The sequence below is a fragment of the Canis aureus genome, chromosome 10 (assembly GCF_053574225.1).
Source record: "Canis aureus isolate CA01 chromosome 10, VMU_Caureus_v.1.0, whole genome shotgun sequence".
Classification (NCBI taxonomy): Eukaryota; Metazoa; Chordata; class Mammalia; order Carnivora; family Canidae; genus Canis; species Canis aureus.
Window position 1 is genome coordinate 27,466,720 of NC_135620.1, and position 25,577 is coordinate 27,492,296.

Genomic DNA, 25,577 nt, shown 5'->3' on the forward strand with positions numbered 1-25,577 from the left:
CATTTTTGGCAATCTGATGGATGAAAAATAATACATCATTTTCATGACTCCTAGTCTTTTTCTTTGTCAATTTGCTGTTTATATTTTTTAATGAGTTAACTGCCTATCTTGCTCATTTGAAAATGGTTGTTGTCTTATCACTTTGTATAAGTTCTATGCATTTTCAGTATATGACCCCCTTTACTTCACAAGTGTATTGCATTTATTTTCTCTCCTTTGTCTTTTGACTTTATAAGTTGTTTATAGAGTAAAACAAAATGTTGATATCATCAGATCTCTTGGACTTTTCTTTAATGGCTTCCGGGTTACTTGCTTGGGGATAGCTCCCCCATCTTGAGCCTGTAAAAAGGTTGTTCAGTTTTTCTTTGTTTTTACCTTTAGATCTTTGATCCACCTGAAATATTTTTGTAAATGGCATGTGAGGTAACTTGCCAATTGTGGCAGCACCAATTTTATTCAGTAAACTGCCCTTTTCTTGCTGTTTCTTAGAATTAAATGATGCTTTTAGTAGCATTGATTTGTTTTGAATGTGTATCGTAGCTATCACAGCTATCTAGAACTTGGAAGAGGAGTGAAAGCATATCTGCCTTATTTTTTTATCCCTTAATCTTGCATCTCTATCTGGTGGAAAGGTACACTGTAAAGTACTCCTTTCCTTTGATTCCAGATAATGTAATAATTGTAGCAGTGTCCAGGCTAGTACCATGATTCTTCTATCTGGGAGTCTTCCAAGAAGAATGAAAGCATATCTGTATCTGCCTTACTTTTTAACGTCCTCCTCCAACCTTTCCTCCTTGTCTCAGGTTAGGTGGACTTTAAAATACCTCTCTAGTTTGTTTCTGGGTAATGTAATGATTATAATCAGGTCCAGGACAGGACCATGTTTCCAGTGCACAATCTCACACAAACCTAAAACTTCAGCACTAATTGAAATGGGAGTTATGGATTTTAATGATTATCCTTAAGTGTCCTTTTCTTATAATTCCACAAGTTCAATAAAGATCTGCATGATACATGATAAGTTCTTTATTAAAGTAAGTAGAATATGGTTTTGTGGGTCACTGTATGGTGTAGAGAACTTTAAATGAAAGTGAGACTGTACAAATGAATATATAATGTTTAAGTGTGAGCCCTTCTAACTGCACTTTTCAACTTAATACTCTGAGCAGGAGGTCTGTTTTTGAGACATTGAGCCATCTTTAAGTTTTCCCGGCACTTAGATGTTCATTGTTTTAAAAGTTCATCTTGTGTGGATGTGTGTAATTGTTAACAGTTGTCTCTTACTTTGTGTTTGCATTCTGCTTGTTCATTTTTAAAAATTTATTTATTTATTTTTTTAGAGAAAGAGGGACAGAGGGAGAGAGACAATTTTTTTTTTTTTTTTAAGACTTTATATTTATTCATGAGAGACACAGAGAGAGAGAGAGAGAGGCAGAGACACAAGCAGAGGGAGCAGGCTCCACGAAGGGAACCGGACGTGGGACTCGATCCTGGATCTCCAGGATCACACCCTGGGCTGAAGGCGGTGCTAAATGCTGAGCCACCGGGGCTGCCCTCTTTTTTTTTTTTTTTTTTTTTTTTTTAGGTTTGTCTTATATGTGTATAATTGTTAAATTGTTAATTGTCTCTTACTTTGTGTTTGCATTATTTTAGAGCTGTGCAGTATATCCACCAGTGATCACATACTCTGGTCATTTTGTCCATCCAGCATCCTCTTCCTTTACAACACAATCAGATCTTTCCTTTTAATTACCTATTTGTTTCTAAGAATTGCTTCACTAATTCCCCACCTGCCGTGGGCTCATTGCCTCCTTCAGTGCTCACTTGTGCAGTTCTTATTTCCAACTTGTTATGGTTGATTCAGTTCTCCACTTTGCTTCCCCTAAGTGGTGGGTAAGTAATGTGGCCTTTTCTGTTGTTAGTGATTTTCTCAACAGCTGGAGTTGATTCCTGTAGGCTTTGCTTCCACAAGGCCTGGGGGACATAACACCTGTTGCTGCTTCTCAGTTTTCCACTGCCTTTGACAGGTTGGTGGTTTTTAAGCCCTCCCTACACCACTAACCCAACTGCCAGAATGTCTTTTACCCTTGTACTGTAGATGGGTAAGACTTGCCTGATGGTTCAGTAGTGACTCATATAGTATGACCTCTCTCTGTTTAGGAAGGGCAAAAACTCCATTTTTGTGTGTGTGTACAGGGGTAATCAGGCTCTAGGGAACTGATTCTCACCAGACTCTCTGGAGACTGATTTGTAAATCTGCATATAAGGTTATTAATTTACAATGGGAGATATACCTATCCAGAGATATGCACAGAGCCCCCTCCTGGTCTACTCTAGAGACCAAATTACAGGTAAGAAGGATCCTTGGTGTGCAAAGAATTGTATGAGGGAAATTGAGTGTTACCAAAAGGATATTTATAGCAGACAACCCTGATTCAGTGATCTTCCACTTACTTAATACTTTCTGGCTTTTCCCTTTGCTCTTAATGTTCACCATCGAAGTCCTATGAGGAGATGAGAAAGCCTGTCCATTCTAGGTTCTACCACCTATAAAGCCCAGCGTGTTTTTATTTTTTTCTTTGCTCCTTTAGTACTTTGTTATATACCTCTTTTGGAATATTAATCAGAGTTTTTTTTCTTATAGATATATAACAAGATATATACCTTATTGCCTCTACTAAATTGTAAGTTCCATCAAGAACAGAACATGCATTTTTCTGTTACTATTTTAAGAGGCTTTCTCTATTATATCTTAAAAAGAATATTTAGAAGCCGATTCTAGATGTTAACTTTCACATTTGATTTATTATGGAATTTCTACTCTGGCCTCCTGTTAATAAGGTGTTTATAATCTTTAAATTTTTTGTTACATATTTCTGTTGATAGGGACTCAGTACTAATTTTTTTGTCTTGAGATTATTGGAATCTTACTTGAGACTCCAAGGTCCAATGTCCACTGGTTTTTGTGACTTATACCTAGCTTGTTAGATTAGAAGCATTAGATGTTTTATTTTTGTGATTCTCAGGTAATGCATGCCTGTGATACAAAATGAAGAAAATATTTTGATAATTTAAAATGTAGCCCCTGTAACCAATTAGAAACTGCTGTTTATATTTTGATACATATTCATCTAATCTCTTTTTTAGGATTGTTAGAAGTCGAATTCATACTGTATTTTCAATTTTGTGTTTTGCTCTTTCACTTAATGTGGCAATTTTCCTGTGTTACTGAAAACTCTTGTATATGGGTGATTTTAATTTTCCTGGTGCTTTTATTTTCTATAGGTAACATGTATTGCTCCCACAACTGAAAGGAAAACAATAAAATGCTAAGAAAAATCTTATTTTTATTGGCTGGATAATTTATTTAACTATTCCTCTTTCATTGAATATTGAAATTGTTTCAGAGGCTCTATCAATAATGCTGTGATGAGCATTTTTGTGAATAAAGCTTATACTATATTTAGGGTTATTTCCTAGGATTATTGCCAGGAGTGTTATGGAGACACAGAGCGTACATGTATTTAAGATTCTTGGTAGATAACATTTTTTTCTTTTTTGAAAATCATACCAATTTATAATCAGACCAGTAGAGTGAGTTTCCTAAGAAATGCATGTTTATCAGGATCCCAAAGTCTGCTAGGCCTTTTATGCTTTTATTTCATTTAATCTTCAGACAATCCTTTGAGGTACTTATTGTCCCTATTTATAGGCAAAGGAAGTGAGGCTCAAAGAGGCTAAAGTGACTTGCCCTGGGCTACACAGCTAAGAAAGGAGCAAGATGGGATGCAAATCCAGATCTTTGTGATTCCACAGCCCCTAAAAGCACTATATATGTATATGCTTGAGTTTTTATTCGGGTTATCTCTATGATACTCAAGTACTTAACATTTAATTTATTGTGGATATTAGAAGGGGGATGGGGAATGAGGTTAAGTTAGAAAGCTATCTCTTAATCAAAGGAATCCTATAGGGGCACCTGGGTGGCTCAGTGGTTGAGCCTCTACCTTCAGGTCAGGTCCTAGTCCAGGGTCGTTTCTCCCCTCCCCCCCCCCCCCCCCCCCCAGCAAGGAGCCTCCTTCTCTCTCGACCTAGGTCTCTGCCTCTCTCTGTATGTCTCTCATGAATAAATAAATAAACAACTAAAAAAAATTTTTAAAGGAACCATATAGAGAAAATTATTTTTTGTTTGAAAATTGCCATCTTCTAAACATGCATCATCCCCCATCTTAGCTGTCAAGATAGCCCACAATTTGAAATCATTTGTAAAATCATTTGAATCAGAGTTTATATTTTGTTTAGAATTGTTAAAAAAAAATTCAACTGGCAAATTTTATGGATCTTAATGGCTTTGTTCAACAGTATCTGACTCAGGCAGCATCCCTTGTGGCTGATAGAAAGGAACTCCAGAGAGCTGTGCAAAATGAAAGACTTAAGGCCGAAGGAGGTGGAACAGGGAAGTTATTTTAGCAAAGAGCTGATTGTTTCAGACAAGGTTACTTTTCTTGGGGGACACCAGGGGTCTACCAGGCAGATTACCTCACTAGTACTGACCAGGTAATTCCAGATTTACTGCTTTAAGATTCCATTCCTGGGAGGGGTTTTGTTGTGGTTTGAGGACTTGGGTTTAGCACGAGTGACTATTTTGGACCTGTTGTCCTTTTTGAACAGAATGTAGGTAGGAAAATTGGAAGAGAAAATTTAGGACCTTGGGAGTTGAGTTAGTTTTCCATTTCCCTTACTCTCAATCATCACCATATCCAGTTATTTTTATCTCTGTAGTTTCTCAAATACCCTTTTCCATTCCTACAGTCTTATGGGGTTAATCCTTTTTCATCTCTTTCCTGAGTTATCATGGCTTTGTTTAATCTTCCACCCTGTTCCCAAAGTTAATTCTTTCCCTTTTAAAAAGTTTTAATTATTTGAGCATTATATGAGTACATTTTTTTTTAGAGAGGAACATTTACTGATTAAGGCTAAAATACTATTACTACCCCTTTTATTCCCTCACCACCACCACCCCTAAAATCTGCAACCAGCTCTTTTTTTTTTTTTTCTTTTTAAGATATTTATTTGAGAGGGAAGGAGAGAGAAAAAGAACAAGTTTGGGGGGAGGGGCAGGGACAAACAGACTCCCTGCCCACGCTGAGCTCTATCCCAGGAACCCTAGACTACCACCCTGCTGAAGTCAGACACTAAACCAACTGAACCACCCAGTCACCGCTGCAACCAGTTTTTTTGTATATAATATATCCTGGAAGTCTTTCCTTGTTAGTCTTTTAGATGTATCTCATTTTTTAAAAAAAACTTACCAATACTGCTTAAATAGTATGAGTAAAGTGTGTTTGGCCATTCATCTAATTATTAAATACTTTGTAATTCTATTTTGATTTTCTGTTTTAAACTGAGCATTGAGAAGTTTTTTCCCTGTGTGGCATTGTCTTTATAAAACATTTTACCATGTCTTCCCCCTCCCCCTTGAAAAACTATCAGTGGCTCCCCTAAGGCCTATATCAGGGAACATAAACCCACATATATCCAGGCTTATGAAAATAAAATAAGCTAGGTGATAGACCAAAGGGTATAGTGGCGATTGGCAACTGGATAGGGCAGACACTGCCTAAAAATGTTTGATGCACGTTAAAAACATACCAACAACAATAACAAAAAACCACTCTGCTGGCCAAACAAGACACTTTGCCACCAGATTTCAGTGTATCATACATTAACATGCCAATCAGAGCCCTTACAGCTTGCTTACTGACAGCTGTGGATGCAGCCTGAAGCACTCTGCTTTTATGTTTCTTTTTCTTCATACCTGCTGGAAAGTCTTCTCTCTATTCTCTGCCAGAATGGTTGTCCTTTAAGACCTAACTTGGGTACCACCACCTCTTCTGTGAAATTGTTCTAGTTTCTCAAGGCAGATGCCTTTTCTGACCTAATATAGCATGTTCAGATCTTTGTTACTGCCCTTATTACATAGCTTTGTAATCATTTCTATACCTCTCTGTTGACTCACCTGGGGTGTGAGTCCTTCCTGTCAATTGCTGGCTTTATTCACCTTGATATTCTTGGCCCCAGTAAATGCTATATGTTAACATAAGAGGTGTTCTATTTTTGTTGAGAGTGAATAAATTAATAATTTTATTAATTGTAGTAAGCATGGCTTTAGGGGGAACCAGAATCCAAACTGATTACACAATAAACATGAAAGCTTATTTGACTCAGGTTACTACTATCAGATGTTATCAAACTTAGGAGAAATTAATTGATTTTATCAAATAATTTATTTGATTTTAGTGTCACTAAAATATATCACATACTTAAAAGGAATTTTGAAATAGAAAGCAAGAGTGTTACCACTAACTCTTTGACTAATAAAATATTTTATACCTAGTCCTTTGATTTTTGCTGTAGCTTATATAGTTCTATTTGCTACCTCTATTCTAATAGAATTTTTTTTTAAGATTTTATTTATTACAGAGAGAGAGAGCACGAGCAGGGGGTATAGGGAAAGGGAGAGGAAGGAGAAGCAGACTCCCATGCTGAGTAGGGAGTCTGGTGCAGGGCTCCATCCCAGGATGCTAGAATCATGACCTGAGCCCAAGGCAGACACTTAACCAACTGAGTCACCCATGTGCCTAATTTTTAAAACACTTTTTAAATAACTCAAACTGTTTTAGTCTTACTCTGTTCAGATGATCAACCTGCCCTGGTCATCTCTGACTCAACCCAACCATAATCATTGATTTTTGTTAGTTTATATCCTTTCCTCCTGTTTTCTGGCCTGGCCACTACCATTTTAAAAGTTTGTGTTCTAGGTACTTTGATGTGAAATGATTCTTTACCTCATATGTTCTAACTTTTTCCATTACTTTAGCTAGGAAGTAAAGCATAGCGCTAGGGCCAGAAATAAGCCTCACTTATCCAAAAACATTTTTACATATATCCACATTCCATATTGCTCTTTATTTTACTTCTAAAGACTTACTTGTTTTGGGGAGAGAGAGACCGTGTGTGGTGGGGAGGGGCAGAGAGAGAGAGAGAATTCAGAGCTGACTCTGCATTGACTGCGGAGCTCCATCTCACTACCTGGGGCTCAGTCTCAGGACTCTGAAATCAGGACCTGAGCTAAAACCAAAAATCAGCCACTTAACCGACTGAGCCACCCAGGCACCCCTCCATGTTGCTCTTAAAACAAATCATATTGTTAGCTTTTAGGTATAACAATCCCAGAATATATAGCACTGTTGTCAAAGTAAACACTTTAGTCCATATGTGTCCTTTGCCCAGGTGAGTTGAGAGACAGTTTCCCCTAAATTAAGTGAAATGTGGCTTTCTTAATTGAACTTTTCCCTGATGTGTTTAGATAAGTGATGCTAGGATTCCTGAATATGAACTTTTTGAATGTTGAAGTTCTTTTGTACAAAGAGTAAAAATTGTTACAGTTGTAGTAGTGACTCCTTTTAGTGTTGTTCTTTTATTTGTGTGTTGCTATAACTTAGAATTTTGTGACTCATGGGCCAATTTTTAATGTGGTTGGTGGACTAGAACCGCAGCATGGTACCTGGTTGTCAGTAGCCATGGAGCCTCAACCTCTGGTTTTCTTTTTTTTTTTTTAAAGGGGACAATTTCTTTTTTTTTTTTTTTTTTAATTTTTATTTATTTATGATAGTCCTACAGAGAGAGAGAGAGAGAGAGGCAGAGACATAGGCAGAGGGAGAAGCAGGCTCCATGCACCGGGAGCCCGACGTGGGATTCGATCCCGGGTCTCCAGGATCACACCCTGGGCCAAAGGCAGGCGCCAAACCGCTGCGCCACCCAGGGATCCCTGGTTTTCTGAGTGATGCCCAGTACAGGAGTGTGTCCCTCAGCCAGGGCATTTAATGCTTTATGCTTCTTTTCTTTTTTTTTTTTTTTTCTTTATGCTTCTTTTCAATACCGAGCAAGGTCTTGCGTGTTTTTTAGTCACCTCCTCCTCCTGACACCAGTTATGTAATGGTACCACTCAGGTTCAAAACCCAAGCCATTTTTGCGTTTTCCTTTACCCTTCTATCCAGCCAGTTATCAAGCTTGGTGTTAGAATTCATGGATTCTCACAAGCACGAGTCATTTTTTTCCTAGTCTCACTGCTCCCACTCTAGGTCATGGAAGAATCCCTGTTACTTTCCTCCAACTCAGTCCATTTATATCCACTGGTAGGTAGCTGAATTTCCGTAAAACCAACTGAGCTGTTCATATCCTGACCTCGGTTAGAAACCTTTCAATGGCACTTGTAGGCACGCACGCACGTGCACACACACTCAAGTGCACACACGCTCACCTCGCCCAGTGGCAGCTGGATGAAGCCCCAGTTTTTTATCCCAGTATTCAGGTCTACGTTGACTCCTAGTTGTTGTTTTTTTTTACTGTCATCTCCCACTCCTTCCCCCGCAGTCTGCTTGTATAGCTCCTGGCCATCTTAGAACTTGATTGAAACCTTTTTTTGGCCTCAGCCCATGTAATTCCCTCTTCACTCCTGAATGATCTCTCCTGCCTCTGAACATTCCCCCATACTTTATTTTATGGCATAATATTGCCTGAGTAGTGCTTTGCAATGACCAAAGTACTTTTGAATCCATTACTTTATTTAAATTTCATAACCCGTGTATGAGTAAAGTAAGAGATGTGTCTTATCACAATGGAGGAAGCCAATGCTTGAGGAGGGAAGAGTGATTTATCGGGTTTTGCAGTTCATAGAATACAGCTAATACTCAAATCCAAGCCTCCTGGAACATAAGCTCCAACCTCTGTTTATTATGCTGCTACTACCCTTCTTGGTGCTGAGTCAGCATGTGAGTGTAAGTGTGATTCCCATTTGTCTGCAAGTTATTTGAAGTTGTGTTTTAATCCCTTGGAACATATATGTATATATGAGTGAGGCCATTCATATGTTAAATACCTTGCCAGTTCAGTGTTCTCTTTCTCTGTAAAAATTGTGCTTCCGATTTCTGAGACTTGTTTCCCGTGTGTGTGTGTGTGTGTGTGTGTGTGTGTGTGTGTTTAAGTAGAAGTGAAGCCTACTTGTTATAATAATAAAACTAGTGCTTTATATAACGAATTTAATTCCTGGGATAACTTTTCAGCAATGCACTCTACATCCACAAGTATATATTGCCTGCGAAGAGATTAAGCCTAATGGTAGGCTATTGAGAAGTAATTTCACACTTTTCAAGTATAACTATCCTGAAATTTCATATAATTGTACCTAAAATTTTGTATGTTGACTGGATGAGAACATGTATACCAACAAAAGCTGATATGAATTCAGTAACATTTTTAAAGGATTTAAATTTTATTCATTATATCACCAGCATATTTAAAAAATAATAGTACAAAAAATAATAGGACATACATGTACAACACATGTAGTATTCACTCTATAGGAAATGCTTAGTGCTCCTCCTACTTAAAATCTTGGTAACTTCAGGGTTCCTTTCCAGTTGAGGGTCGTTGCTATAGGGATTCTGGCTTTGTCCTGCATCACTCATTGTTGCTTTAGGAAACTTGTGAGAAATTCTCTACAGTGCCGAGGGATTGGAAAAGCATGGCTTCCCTGAGTGATTGCTTTGTTTTCCTTTTATTTTTTTGTTCAAATATTTTATTTATTTATTTGACAGAGAGCACAAGCAGGGGGAGCAGCAGAGGGAGAGGGAGAAGCAGACTCCTTGCTGGGCAGTCTTAAGTGGAGACCGACGTGGGACTCCATCTCAGGACCTAGGGTCGTGACCTGAGCCGAAGGCAGACACTTAACCAAGTGACCGCCCAGGCACCATGCTTTATTTTCCTTTTAGACAGTGGGAGGGGCGACTGGCTGGCTCAGCGGGTGGAGCATGTGACTCTTGATCTCTAGGTTGTGAGTTTGAGTCCCAAGTTGGGGGTAGAGTTTAATTAAAAAAAACAAACAAAAAAAAAAGATGTAGGTCAGCCCCGATGGCCCAGCAGTTTTATGCTGCCTTCGGCCCATGTGCTCCTAGAGACCTGAGTTCGGGTCCCACTGTCCGGCTCCCTGTGTGGGGCCTGCTTCTCCCTCTGCCTGTGTCTCTGCCTCTCTCTCTCTCTCTCTGTCATGAATGAATAAATAAAATATTTTTTTAAAAAAAAAGATGTAGACTGTGGGACTTATGCAGGTGACCTCCCATTTTCAAATTGGCCTTTAGGAAGCTGAGAGCCAGAAACATGGATCAGTTGTATAGCTGTGTAGATACTTAGGGCCAGCTTACTTTTCAGTTTTATACCTCAGTAGTGACTTCCTGTTGTAGTTTGCTTGGTCTTGATTCTTTGAATTTATATTTTATCATTTTATTGCATGAAATGTTTCTCAAAAGCCAACTAAAATTCAATGAACATGAATAAACACTCTAGCCCTTCTATGACCAGCTATATTTTAGGTCCTGGGTATATCTATTCTAAGTACTAATAACCTATTTGTTTATGTCTTGCTCTTTATGCTACATGTGAAACATGTTCAGAAGTCACAATGTATATGGAGAAGCCAAACCTAAACATTGTATTTAATAGAAAAAATGTAATTTAATTTAATATGAATCACTTCCAAAAACTTCTTACATTGTCTGCTTTAACCATATCTCAAGTGAATGTCTCTTGTTGGAGAAAGCAAAGCCTTGATGATGATAGCATTATGCCTCCTAACATGTATGAGATCACTCCTGGCAGGAGTCATTTTAAAAATCCACAGGCTGGACTGGGAGGACAGCTTCCTCCCCCCCCCCCCCCCCCCCCCAGTGTTTATCCTTTTGAATTTTGTACCACATGCATATATCACCTATTCAAAAAAAATTTTCAGAGAAGTTCACATTTTCAGTAGAAGTGTAAAAGATTCCTCTCCATCCTATTAGACTATGAGCTCCTTGAGACCAGGAAATGTACTAGATTTCTCTTGGTATTTCTGAACGTAGTCCGGTGCTTTATACATAGTAAGCCCCCAGCTGGTGTGTGTAGATGTAAATTAGAAACCTAGAGTTACAAATTTCAATAGGATCATGGCTAAAAATTGCTAACTGTAGATGTGCCCCCTTAACTCTGCTAATCCTTTTCACAGTGAAGCTGAGCTCAGCTTCCTTGCTCTGAAGTAACATTGATTTTTATTGAAATTCATTAAAAGAACTTAAAAATAAGTTGTTAGAATTTTTCCTAGTCACAATTTATGTTTGTTAAATTATTACACTGTGGGCTTTTTCCAGATGTGACCTCCAAACTCCTTTTTATCTCTTTTTGCAGATCTTTGTAGAATTTGATGGCTGTAACTGGAAGCAACACTCCTGGGTTAAAGTTCATGCTGAAGAAGTTATTGTGCTGCTACTGGAAGGGTCTCTGGTATGGGCACCGCGGAAGGACCCAGTCCTTGTCCAGGGCACTCGAGTCTCAATCGCACAGTGGCCAGCCCTGGTGAGTGGCTTATTGGCTAGGAACATATTTGGGTTTTGCTCCTATGCTATAACTGTAACTATGGTGTTTATCCAAAGCTGAACTCTTTAGAATTCCCACAACTCCATGCTTGTCCCTAACATTTTTTTATTCTGAGGTTACTAAAGCAAAAGTTTGGAGATCTTTTCTCCTTTGTTCTAAAACTTTATTTTATTGAAGTATAGTTAACATACAATGTTTATATTAGTTTTAGGTGTACAATACAGTGATTCAACAATTCTATACATTATTCAATGCTCATTGTGATAAATATACTCTTAATTCTCTTTATTTCATTCCTGCCCCCACCTGTCTCCCCTCTGTTCTCTGTATTAAAGAGTCTAGTTTTTTCTTTCTTTTTTCGTTGTTCATTTTGTTTCTTAAATTCTACATATGTGTGAAATTATATGGTATTTGTTTCTCTTTGTCTGACTTCAATTAGCATTATACCCACTGAGTCCATTCATGCTATTCCAAATGGCAAGATCTTATTCTTTTTTTATGGATGAGTAATATTCCATTTTGTTTGTGTGTCTCTGTGTGTATGTGTTCTTTATCCATTTATCTGTCGATAGACACTTAGATTGCTACTGTATCCTGCCTATTGTAAATAACACTGCAAGAAACATTAGAATATATGTATCTTTTCAAATTAGTGTTTATGTTTTCTTTGGGTAAATACCTAGTAGTGGAATTCTTGGATTATTTGGTATTGTATTTTTAATTTTTTGAGAATCTTCCATACTGTTTCCACAGTGGCTACACCAATTTATGTTCCCACTAACAAGTCAGGAGAGTGCCTTTTTCTCCACATCCTCACCAACACTTGTCATTTTTGGTCCTTTCGATCCTATCCTTCTGACTGATGTGAAGTGGTATCTCATTGTGATTTTGACCTGCATTTCCCTAATGAGGAGTGATGTTGAGCATCTTCTCATGTGTCTGTTGACCATCTGCAAGTCTTCTTTGGAAAAATGTCTGTTCAGGTTTTCTGCCCCTGTTTAATTTGGGCTTTCTTTTTTTTTTTCTTTTTTTTTTTTTTTTTTGGTGTTATGTAATTTGAATATTACCCCTTACTGTATATATCATCTCCCATAGTTGCCATGTCATTTTGTTGATGATTTCCTTTGCTCTGCAAAGATTTTTTATTTTGATGTAGTCCTGATAGTTTATTTTTGCTTTTGATTTCCCTTCCCTGAGGAGACCTATCAAAAAAAAAATGTTTCTAGGGACACTTGGGTGGCCCATCGGTTGAGTGTCTGCCTTTGGCTCAGGGTATGATCCTGGAACCCCCGGATTGAGTCCTGCATCAGGCTTCTTGCAGGAAACCTGCTTCTCCCCTCTGCCTGTGTCTCTGCCTCTCTCTGTGTGTCTTTCGTGAATAAATGAATAAAATTTCTAAAAAAAAAAAAAAAAAAAAAAGGAAAGAGAAAAATGTTTCTGTGGCCGATGTCCACAAAATTATTGCATGTTTTCTGTTTCTTTCTTTCTTTTTTTTTTTTTTTTTTTTTTGGTTTCAGGTCTTAACATTTAGGTGTTTAGTCCATTTTGAGTTTATTTTTGTATTGATATGAGAGAGATGTCCAGTTTTATTATTTTGCACATAGTTTTCCCAATATTATTTGTTGGAGAGACTGTCTTTTCCTCATTATATAGTCTTGTATCCTTTGTCAGAGATTGATTCACCATAAATATAAGCTATAAGCATGAGTTTACTTCTGGGCTCTTGATTCTGTTCAGTTGATCTTTGTGTCTACTTTTGTGCCCATTGTGAAACTTTTTATATTTTAGATAACATTTGATACTTCTGATACTTATGTTTCTAAAGAATTTTTTCACCTTTAGTGTGTTCTCATAGTAAGGTTATGAAACAATTTAATCCCTAACATCATTTCTTTCCCTAAGAACTGTTTATTTTTTCCCAGTTAGGTAGAATTGACATACAACATTGCACAAGTTTGTGAACAACATAATAATTTGATATACATATATATTGTAAAATCATTGCTACGGTAAGATTAGTTAATATATCCGCTGGTTCACATAGTTGATATTCTCTATATGTGTGGTCAAAACTTTTAAGATTTACTTTCTGAGCAACTCTCAAGTATATGTTATTATTAACTTTAGTCACCATGCTGTACACATTAGGCTTCCTAGAACTTATATGCAGCCTTTGACCGCCTTCACTCATTTCATATTCCCCCATCCCATGGGAATTATCAGTCTTCTCTGTATCTATGCGTTTTTGTTTTTTTTTTTAGCTTCTATTTGTAAACAGAATCATACCTTATTTGTCGTTCTCTGTCCGATGTATTCACTTAGTGTAATGCCTGCAAGTTTCATCCATGTTGTTGTAACGTGTGGGCTTTCCTCCTTTTTTATGGCTGAGTAATACTCCAATGTGTGGACACATGCACACACCACATCATTTTCCCTATCCATTCATCCATCACTGGATTCTTCTTGTTTCCATGTCTTGGCTATTGTGCATAATGATGCAATGTGGGGGGTGTAGATAATCTTTTGAGATGGTAATTTCATTTTCTTCAGATATACACCCAGAAGTGGGATTGCTACATCATATGGTAGTTCTGTTTTTAATTTTTTAAGGATCCTCCATGGTGTTTTCCATAGTGGCTGCACCAATTTACATTTCCTTCAACTGTGCACAAGGATTCCTTTTTCTCTGCATCCTTGGCAGCCCTTGTTATTTTTTGTCTTTGATGATAGTCCCTCTGACAGGTATGAAGTGATGTCTCCTTGTGGATTTATTTGCGTTTCCTAATGATTAGTAAGGTTCAGGCCCTCCTCCCTCCACTTTTTGAGAGAGAGAGAGAGAGAGAGCCCACATGGAAGTGGATAGGATGCCAAGGAAGAGGGAGAGAGAATCTCAAGCTGGCTCCATGCTCAGCATGGAGTCCAATGCAGTGCTCAGTCTTATGACCCTCAGATCATGACCTGAGCTAAAATCAGGAGTTGGACACTTAGCTGACTAAGCCACCCAAGTGCCCCTGTTCAGCCTCTTTTTGTGTACCTATTGGCTATTTGTATATTTTCTTTGCAAAAACCTCTATCTGGGTGATTTGCCCGTTTTTAAATAAGTTATTTGTTTTTTTTTTTGCTTTTGAATTGTATGAGTTCCTTATATATTAGATATTAACCCCTTACCTAATATATGATTTGCAAATATTTTCTCCCATTCCTTATATTGCCTTTTCATTTTTTTGGTCATTTCTTTTGCTGTGTGTAAGGTTTTTAGTTTAATATAGTCTCATTTATTTTTGCTTTTGTTGTTTGTACTTGATTTTTTTAATTATTAAGTTTTATTTTCTGAAGTGACAAAACAGTGCTCTAAGTTTATTTTATTTATTTATTCATAGACACACAGAGAGAGGGAGAGGGAGAGGGAGAGGCAGGCTCCATGCAGGAAGCCCGATGTGGGACTCGATCCCAGGTCTCCAGGATCACACCCCAGGCTGCAGGCGGCGCCAAACCGCTGCACCACCGGGGCTGCCCACAGTGCTCTAAGTTTAATTCTGAGTTTACATCCTATTAGCAAAGTAAAGACATAAATGGTTACTTTTTTTTTTTTTTTAAGATTTTATTTACTTATTCATGAGAGACACAGAGAGAGAGAGAGAGAGAGAGAGAGAGAGAGAGGCAGAGATGCAAGCAGAGGGAGAAGCAGGCTCCATACAGGGAGCCCAACATGAGACTCGATCCCAGGTCTCCAGGATCAGGCCCTGGGCTGAAGGTGGCACTAAACCACTAAGCCACCCGGGGCTGCCCCATAAACGGTTACTTTAAAAAAAAAAAAAAAAATCTAATTCTCCTATGGCTAACCAGATTAAATAAATATTCAAAACAAATATTTTTTTACCTAATATTTTTTTACCTATTGATTATACAAAACATCATTTACTCTAATACTGTCTTTTTGTTTGTTTTTAAGGCCATTTCCAATTGAACTTTTTGAAGAAGTTCAAATGGACACGCGCCCCTGGGTGACTTTTGAAGGCTGTTTATGAAACAGCAATATGAATTTACCCATGAACATTTATACCACTGGTTATTTTACAAATCTCACAAAGATTTTAGGAGTTCTAGAGATGATACTGGTGTCTTTTTTTTTTTTTTTAAAGATTTTATTTATTTATTCATGAGAGACACAGAGAGGAAGAGAGGCAGAGACACAGGCAGAAGGAGAAGCAGACTCCTTGCAGGGAGCCTGATGTGGGACTCCATCCCAGGTCCCCAGGATCATGCCCTGGGTGAAGGCGGTGCTAAACCGCTGAGCCACCCGGGCTGCCAGGTGTAAGTCTTTATTCTGGGAATTCACTGTAATTTAGCTCTCTCAAAGCCTGACAAGATTAGTCAGATCCCTAGAGGGATTAAGGAATTTCTTATTTTTTGTGTCCTTTTTAGCTGTAAATAAGAGTATTAAGTGGACTTTCTTTCTGCTCTGGTTTCCTTCCTATGAGTTTTTGTGGGGGAGATGGTGGGTTGGGAATGTTTTTAGGGACTTAGACTTTATATTTACTGGGGTGAAATATATTTATAGTAGATATTTTCTGTGAAGCTGAGATGTGGTTGAATTGTTACTTATTTTCTTTACCAATTTTTTTTTTTTTTTAAGATTTTATTTATTTATTCAGGGCTGAAGGCGGTGCTAAACCACTGAGCCACCCGGGCTGCCCATCTTTTCCAAGTTCTAATCAATTTCTGTCCTTTCTGTTTCACAGACTTTCACTCCCCTAGTAGATAAACTTGGTTTGGGTTCTGTGGTTCCAGTGGAATACCTTCTGGATCGAGAGCTTCGTTTCCTGTCAGATGCTAATGGATTACATCTGTTTCAGGTACTTGACATTTGCTCTAGTCCTAAGCTGCTCTCCTTGCTAATTTCTTTGTTAATTACAAATATGTTCCCTCTTTTCTTTTAGCATTGAAAGAAGTACTTCCTCCTAATAATTCCCTGTGCCTTTTAAAGTTTCTCTGCTACCCTGAAAGTTCATTCACTGGCTGAATGGCTTGTTTGTTTTCCTACACACCCTACCCTATCCTGAAACCACTTAAGACTTAAGACCACAATTCTGAGGATCTCTTCAGAAGGTGGCTTCCCAGAGATGGCTGCTTGTGTAACTTAAAGGGGCCTATACTTAGGTCAGTGGCAGAGAGACTGGGAGTTTGGGCTGATTCCAAGCAGCATTAAATATTAAAAAGCTTAGATTTATCTCTACTTAGAAAGAAAAGGGGTATGTTAGTAGTTTAAACAAACTAGCTTCCAAGTTAGAGTTTCAGAATTTATGGATGGTAATATTTATTTTTCACTTGTAAGGTTTACTGTCCAAAGGTTAAAAATTAGGAGACTTCTAAGAATTTTGTTGTCTTATCAAAGCAGCCAAGAACATTATTTCTTAAACTCTGTTGTGTGAAATATTAATGACGATTTCTTTGTTGATACGTCTTCCTCCCTCTTTAGGCCTCACTCCCTCTCACCACCCGTGCTTTATTCATCTTGGCAGTTCTAGTACTTCTATGAATAGGCATTCGGTAAAAGTCAAATAAATACCAAAATATGCCAAAAAAATTTACATGTAATAAAATATTCTGTGGTCAGATATGTATGAGAAACACTGACCCTAAACAGTTTTTTTCCCCATGTCTCTTCAGAGCCTTTAATATACTACTGTGTATAGAAAGATACAGTAGGCGTGCCTGGGTGGCTCAGTTGGTTAAGCTTCTGCCTTTGGCTCAGGTCTTGATCTCAGGGTCCTGGGATCAAGCTCTGCACTGGGCTCCCTGCTCTGTGGGAAGCCTGCTTCTCCCTCTCCCTCTGCCTGTTGCTTTCCCTGCTTCTGCTCTCCCCCTCTCTCTGTCAAATAAAATCTTAAAAAAAAAAAAAAAAAAAGATAGAGTATATATTATTTCCTAAACCTAATTGATCGTAGCATCGTTATTTTTTGCAAAATATCTCATGAGACTAGGGTTCTACAGAACATTCTTTGGCCATGCTGGCATAGTTCCTTGAGGATATGATTTTTCTAATCTGGTTAGATATTATTGCTATTCATTTTATATTTGGTTGTTTTCTTCTTTTATCTTTACCAGATGGGAACAGATAGCCAAAACCAGATTCTTCTGGAACACACTGCACTGAGAGATACAGTTAATGCTTTGATCAGTGACCAGAAGCTACAAGAGATATTCAGCCGAGGTAAGAACAGTTAGTCTTCTATCCCTGAATCCTGAATCACGTATGTGATCAGTGTTGAAAGTAATAGAATGGAGAAGACACTATGCAACTCTAAACATTTGTGTTTCTTTTTTGTGGGGAGAGTCAAGTGTATCTCCACTTAGCTAGATCTAGAATAGTTTGGAAAAATAAGATCTCACTCAAACCACTATTTCCTCTTTAAATTACATTTCAAAATATCCAATTTTGTTGTGAGTTTTTTTTTTTTTTCTCGTTTCTTAAATATTTATTAAGGACAAACCTGGAGGAGCACCTGGGTGGTTCAGTGGTTGAGTGTCTGCCTTTGACTCAGGTCATGATCCCAGAGTCCTGGGATCAAGTCCTGCATCAGGCTCCTCACAGGGAGCCTGCTTCTCTCTCTGCCTGTGTCTCTGCCTCTCTGTGTGTGTCTCTCATGAATAAATAAATAAAATCTTTTAAAAATAAATAAATAAATAATAAAAGCAGAAAGAATGAAAACAAAAGGGATGCCTAGGCGGCTCAGTGGTTGAACATCTGCCTTTTGCTCAGGTCATGATCCCAGGATCCTGGGATCAAGTGCTGTGTTGGGTTCCCCGCAGGGAGCTTCCTTCCCACTCTGCCTTGTGTCTCTGCCTCTCTCTGTGTGTGTGTCTCTCATATAGAAATAAGTAAAAGTCTTTAAAAACAAAACAAAACAAGGAAACCTGGGTGGCTCAGTGGTTTAGCACTGCCTTCAGCCCGGGGCATGATCCTGGAGACCCAGGATCGAGTCCCAGCCACATCAGGCTCCCTGCATGGAGCCTGCTTCTCCCTCTGCCTGTGTCTCTGCCTCTCTCTCTCTCTCTCTCTCTCTCTCTCTGTCTCTCATGAATAAATAAAAATCTTTAAAAAATAAATAAATAAATAAATAAATAAACAACAAAAGAATTATTAGCTTTTTCCAGTTCAAATACAGATTTTGCCAAGATTCCACAAAAAGAATAAACCTTGTGGTGCACACCTATTCCTCTTCCTTTCTGAGCCTCTTAAATCGTGATTTTCAGTGAAATAGGGTCTTTGGTTGTCTTTTCTCAAGCTGTGTCTGAATGAGTAAAGGTAGGAAAACTGGCTAACTGAGGAAAGGAGACTATCAGGATAAAGTGATGTTTAATAATCAAGGAAAGATATGGAGGCATAAAGAATGTGAGGGAAAAAATTATAGCAGAGAGAAGAAAATTGAGTGGACAGAATGAAAGGTGGAGGTATACGGGAGTATGTATAGAAAAATTGAGGAAACTTATAGTTCTAAGATAATAAATAATTTAAATCAGTAATGATTTAGCTATATATTCTCAAATATATGAGATATGCAGAAGAGAGAAGCTATCCTTATTGGAAGGCCTGTTGATATTGTAGAGTGACATTATCTGCTGATAAAGTAATATCTTTAAGACTCTTTGTTCCTCGGAAGACAGGTGCTATATTTGTTCAGACTATTATTAGTGCAAGGGCTGGAAAATTGAACTCTTCACCTACTGTTACTGAAAGTCAGCAGAATGTAAATGGTTATCTATCATTCCTATGGTCACTTAACAAAATAGTATAGTCAACTTACTGGCCTCTCATTTTTTTATATGTATATGTCAGATCAAATGTATCTGGTAGGTTTTCTTAGTAACTATAGTTGTTGCTTGTAAGGTTTCTTTCTCTTCCTAATATTACTTTTGGAATTAGATTAAAAGAAGGTGAAATCAGATCTGGGAGATGGTAAGACATCTCCAAATAAACAAGAATTTACAAAGATTACTAGGAAAAACTGTTTTGTTTTTAAATTGCTGAGTATGATAAATCTGAAATTGCTTATTTATATTTAACTCCATATAAGAGAACTGAAAGTGCTAAATATTTACACCATATAGTTTTCTTTATGCTTTTAGAAAGTCATGAACTATAGCTTAGCCAAGCATACACAGTACTGACTGATCTCTCCTTTAGGTCCCTACAGTGTTCAAGGTCACAGGGTCAAAGTATACCAGCCAGAGGGGGAAGAAAGTTGGCTCTATGGTGTTGTTAGCCATCAAGACTCCATCACCCGCCTTATGGAGGTCTCTGTAACTGAGGTGAGGTTTTGGCTTATTTCCTCTAAAAGATTCATTCATCCCCTTACAGAGGGCAGTGTAGAGGAAGGGAGCACTTGACTGTGTATACAAATTTGAGTTCTGTCTCACTCTTTCACTTAATGACTGTATGACCTGGAGAAAGGCTGTTCAGTTTTCCTAACCTCATTGTTCTCATCTGTAAATTAACAGATAATTGGGTACTCCCCTAACCCCACCTCAGCACTGCTTTGGGGAACTAAGATAATATATTGGAAAGTGCTTTGAAATCTGTTAAACATTAATGTTAAAATGTGAAGTGGTATCATCCTTCTTTTATCATATCCATAAACGTTAGTAGTTTAAAATCTAGGCAGTGAGTATTTGCTTCTGTAATACTTAACCACTCCCCTTTAGATGCTGAAAAAAAATGAATCCTTTCTAATGAAGTAAATAAAAATAAAACAGCATCTAGAGCTACCTGGAGAATTGTCTAGGAAAAAGTAACAGATGAGTGTTTTGAGGCAAACAGAAATGTACTTGTGCTGTCCTTGGTTTCAGATTTGGCCTTAACAGTCACATGTAGTATAAGCATAAATGATTTTATTTACTTAATTTCTTATTGTGTTTTCAAAAATATTGCTATTTATCTTCATTTTAAAAAGAAATACATTAAGTAGATGTTAGAAGTCACCCCTCTCCCCAGGCAAAATCACTCCCTTCAGTGGTAACTACCATTAATAGATTGGTATGTATTCCATATTCTTTCAAATACAGTGTGTCTGTTGTAATATTTACATGTTATCTATTTATGTGATAAGTATATGAGCCATGCTTTATTAACAAAAGGGATTATACAATACATATAGTTCTGTAATTTACCTTTTTTGCTTAGCTGTAGGTTATCAGCATATTTCTATGTAAATATATGTAGAAATTTGCCTCATCCTTTTAAAATAGCTGTGTGGGGATCCCTGGGTGGCGCAGTGGTTTGGCGCCTGCCTTTGGCCCAGGGCGCGATCTTGGAGACCCGGGATCGAATCCCACGTCGGGCTCCTGGTGCATGGAGCCTGCTTCTCCCTCTGCCTATGTCTCTGCCTCTCTCTCTCTCTCTCTCTCTCTCTCTGTGATTATCATAAATAAATAAATACATAAATAAATATATAAATAAATACATAAATAAAATTAAAAAAAATAAAATAAAATAGCTGTGTGTTTTTCCACTAAATGAGTATTTCATAACTAATCTAAAATTGATGGACATTTAAATCACTGCCTGTATTTTCAGTAATACAAATAATGCTACAGTGAATAACCTTGAACATATTGTTGTACGGTACTTCACATTATTAATCGGAATAAATTTCTAGGTATATAATTGCTAGATCAAAGGATATGGGTGTTAAATCTGGCAGGGTGTCGAATCAGCTGATCCCAGTGGTTTTATGGTTTATTAGTAGAGTGGTTCTTTTAATGATTTTTGGTTCTGTAAGTTTTTACCTTCTGGTATGTACAGAATAGGAAGATTTTAGAGATGCAGAATTTGAAATTAATGTCCCTAAAAGAGACATTTGGGGGGCACCTGGGTGGCTCAGTTGGTTGGGTGTCTGCCTTTGGCTTAGATTGTGGTCTCAGGGTCCTGGGATCGAGCCCTACGTGGGGTGGTGCTCCCTTCTCCGTGGGGAGCATGCTTCTCCTTCTCCCTCTGCTGTACTCCTCTGCTTGTGCATTCTCTTTCTGTCGAATAAATAAATAAAATCGTTAAAAAAAGAAAAAGAGAGAGAGACATTGGGCATTGAACTCAATTCTTTCGTTAATTTAACAAATATTTGAGTGCTTATTGAATTCCTGACCTTGTTTTGGATGTTATTCTGGCAGTGGGTAAGATAGTAGAGAACCCTGCTTTCATGGAGCTTTCATTATATTGGAGTAGAAACAAAAAGATAGGAACGCCTGGGTGGCTCAGTGGTTGAGCATCTGCCTTTGGCTCAGGTCGTGATCCCAGGATCCGGGATCAAGTTCCACATTGGGCTCTTTGCATGGAGCCTGCTTCTCCCTCTGCCTCTCTCTCTCTCTCTCTCTCTCTTTCTGTGTCTCTCATGAATAAATAAATACAGTCTTTAAAAAAAAAAAAAAAAAAAAAAACCAAGAAAAAAGAAAGAGGTAATTGCATGGATTAGAAAAATATATAATTATGTCCTTGGACAAGGCTTAAATCTTTCTTTTTCGTCTCCCCTTTTTCATATTTTCTGCTATCCTCCTACTCTAGAGTGGTGAAATCAAGTCCGTAGATCCCAGACTGATCCATGTGATGCTGATGGATAATTCAACTACTCAGAGCGAGGTACAGTAATTGACTGAGTCTCTGTGCCGACTAATAAGCTTTCTTTATCATGTTAATGCAGATTCTTCATATGTGTGTTATCCATGGATGCCCTTTGGGTTTCCATTCTGGTCATTGTACATCACTTTCTCTCTCCACAGTCTTGTCTAGTTAAGGGAATATAGTCTAAAGAAGGAAGTATAGTCTGAGCAAACTCATCTAATTATGACTGTATTGCCTAACCATTTAAAAAAATCTATGGCCTAACTATTTCTCCTTACATTGTTTCAGGACAGGTATATTTCGTATATTTGAAAGATAGAGTACTCAGTTAAAGCTATAACAAGCAGTGGTAATATTTATAACCTACCCAGTTGTAGGAAATGGAGAAGCTGCATCCTCTTTTTCTTTCCATTAGATAGTAGTGAGCTCCAAGGAGTCCGATATTTGGTATCCCAAGAAGAATCAAATCAAATAGGTGCCTAAGTCAGTGCTCAGCACACAGTGGATTACTCCATAATTACTGTGAATCATGCCAGCTCTTGGTTCATTCAGAATTATCATAACCCCCAAAAAGATAGTAAACTAGTACCTGAACCAGTCAAGGAATCCTGTGTGAATTTCCTTCACGAAGACATTGACTATAATAGTCCTCTAGCCACATGTTCCTCATAATCTCTTAGCATCTCTGTAATACTGCTGTCTTGGCTACTCCTGCTAAGTATTATAGTTCTTCTCATCTTTATCCAGTCATTCTTGACTTGATAAAATAAGATGAAATTAGGGGGAAAAAAAATCAGGGTTAAATATAATAGCTCTTTACCACATATTGCCACAAGTGGGATAAGTCTGTGGACTGTTTACATGACTGAAAATACCTTTTACTTTTGATAGTGTGTTGGGCCCCTTTTTAGTTCGTTCGTTCTTTCTTTCTTTCTTTCTTTCTTTCTTTCTTTCTTTCTTTCATTACCTCTTACATGCAATACACTATTTAGATGGTCAGACGTAACTGGAGAGTACTGGTCTCCATGCCTTACGCTGTCTGTTCACATGTGAGGAGCTCACTATAAGTAGGACATAAATATAAGTTATTGCTCAGGGAGGTTGCTATGAGCCAAGATCAGCAACTTCACTGGATGCATTAAAGATTAGAACTGTGGTTTTCAGCAGTAGATTACCAAAAGTATGAGGGAAACAGAAGGGAATCTTGAAGTGTTAAGAGCTGTAGAAGGAAATCAAGGGAGAAAAGATGGAAATAAAAAAGAGCAAAAAAGAGAGAGAATAGAGAAACTAAAAAAGAGAGAGAATAGAGAAACCAGAACTGGCCAAAAGAAATATAAAATTTGAAAAAGTTCCAATTTTAATAGGTATAGTAATGGTTATGACAGAAATGATCTATGTAAAGAAGCTATAAATATTCAAGGGCAATAAGATTAGTTTAATGAAGTTGGTAAATATTAATGGCTAAATAACTGTGTGTCACTAGCTTATTGCCACCCCAACACATGTTACCTGAGTAAAACTATCTGAAAGTTACCTGAATAAAGCTTAAAAAAAAAAAAACACATTGCTTCATGATAGGATATGATTCTGAGAATATTCTAGATAAAATTTCTTGCAGCACAAAGATTGCTTGAGAGAATGGTAGCTGAGTTCTAAGTGCCCTTCCCCTTGCCCTTGTCAGGGAAGGAATTTATTTAGAGATAGAATTGTGTCTTCTAATCTTCTATCTTTTAAGGTTGCTTGGCCTCTCAAGTAAGACACAAGTCAGATTTCATGAGATAGGCTGAAATTATTGGAAGAGCTAAGGGATTTAGCTGTTTGGTCTATGGTAGCCTGCCTTTTTTGCATTCCTTTATCTAATATCTTCAAAGAAGTTCTAGAGATTGTTTGTGTATTTATAGTGCCCATAAGAATAATCCAGACCTGTCTGTATTGGACTCACTTTTCCTTTGGTCACGGACTCAACAAATGTTGGTCTTCCTAATGTTGTCACCAGTTTTTTTAGTGACATCTGAAAAGAGGAGATTTTATATTTCAATACTTGAAATGCTATTTTCAGTCCAACAAGAAGAAAAATATGAAATACAGCAGATTTTTTTTTCCATCAAGGGGCAAATGAGCTCCTAGCCTACCAGTAACAGTCTTCTTTTGTAAAAGAAATTCTAAATTTTTCAAACCCTCGAAAAAGTCCATTTGAGGAAGCCTTTTATTTAAGGAAAGGTTTGCCAAGTGAGTTAATCTCTCATAATCATTATCTTGTATATGTGTATAAATTGAGTCACAGGAAGGTTGGAGCTTTCTGACTAAGGGGATATCTTAGAGCTGGTTAAGGGGATATCTTAGAGCTGGTGTCGGAATGTAGCAGTCTGCCTGCTTTGTCTGCTTCTAGAGATGGGAAAGAACTAATGGTGTATGGTTTTCACAGGATGGAAGGTTCCTTATAATAAATCTTTTTTGAATTTTGTTTTGTAGGGGGGTACGTTAAAAGCGGTAAAATCTTCCAAAGGAAAGAAGAAGAGAGAGAGCATAGAGGGGAAAGATGGCCGGAGGAGGAAAAGTGCTTCGGACTCTGGGTGTGACCCTGCATCAAAGAAATTAAAAGGAGACAGGGGTGAAGTAGACAGTAATGGGAGCGATGGAGGTGAGGCAAGCCGAGGGCCCTGGAAAGGAGGGAATGCCAGTGGAGAGCCAGGGCTGGATCAGAGAGCCAAGCAGCCACCGACTACATTTGTTCCCCAGATTAACCGCAACATTCGCTTTGCCACTTACACCAAAGAAAACGGCAGGACTCTGGTGGTGCAGGATGAGCCTGTAGGTGGGGACACACCTGTACCTTTCACTCCATATTCTACAGCCACAGGTCAAACACCTTTGGCCCCAGAGGTGGGTGGAGCCGAAAACAAAGAGGCAGGAAAAACACTGGAACAAGTTGGCCAGGGCATAGTGGCTTCAGCAGCTGTGGTCACTACCGCCAGCTCCACCCCAACCACGGTGAGGATCTCAGACACTGGCCTTGCAGCAGGGACTGGGCCGGAAAAACAGAAAGGCAGCCGATTACAGGCCCCAGGAGAGGTGAGTTGTTTCAGGGGCAGATTTGCAAGATTTGGGTTCATTCTTTTAATGTTAACACATTAAAAAGCATCTAAAATGCCAGGGAGGGAGTATTTCTGAGATGTGCTTAAATTGTACGAATACTCCTTTACTACTCATTGGGCAAATGTGTATATTTTAATAACTTTGTTAGCTCTTAAAAGTCACCTGAACAATTGCATTAATCAAAAACTGATTATAAAACCCAATTTAATGAGATGCTCAAATAGATCTGATGGGGAATCTTTTTAATTCAATTATCTATTTAGTTCACATAATGGTTGAGCCTCCACCTGGCCTATGAGAGGCAAGGTTAATGAATTACAGTGTTGGTAACAGTGAACACTATAATTAAGGCTTTGTGAAAGCGACTATTACCATCCCCTGTTTTCAGTTCATCTTT

General features: G+C 38.0%; 1 protein-coding gene across 3 annotated transcripts in view; it reads left to right on the plus strand.

Moving 5' to 3' along the window:
• Positions 1 to 25,577, plus strand: part of KDM3B (lysine demethylase 3B) — a 75,863-nt gene that overhangs the window by 9,608 nt on the left and 40,678 nt on the right. For all 3 annotated transcript variants that reach the window (XR_013387727.1, XM_077911836.1, XM_077911835.1), the window contains exons 2-7: positions 11,281 to 11,448; positions 16,212 to 16,325; positions 17,578 to 17,683; positions 19,658 to 19,782; positions 22,028 to 22,102; positions 24,557 to 25,156. Coding sequence is in view for 2 of the 3 variants with exons in the window: in XM_077911836.1 (XP_077767962.1) it covers positions 11,281 to 11,448; positions 16,212 to 16,325; positions 17,578 to 17,683; positions 19,658 to 19,782; positions 22,028 to 22,102; positions 24,557 to 25,156 (1,188 nt within the window). In the remaining variant the exon portion in view is untranslated. The remainder of the gene's footprint in view (positions 1 to 11,280; positions 11,449 to 16,211; positions 16,326 to 17,577; positions 17,684 to 19,657; positions 19,783 to 22,027; positions 22,103 to 24,556; positions 25,157 to 25,577) is intronic.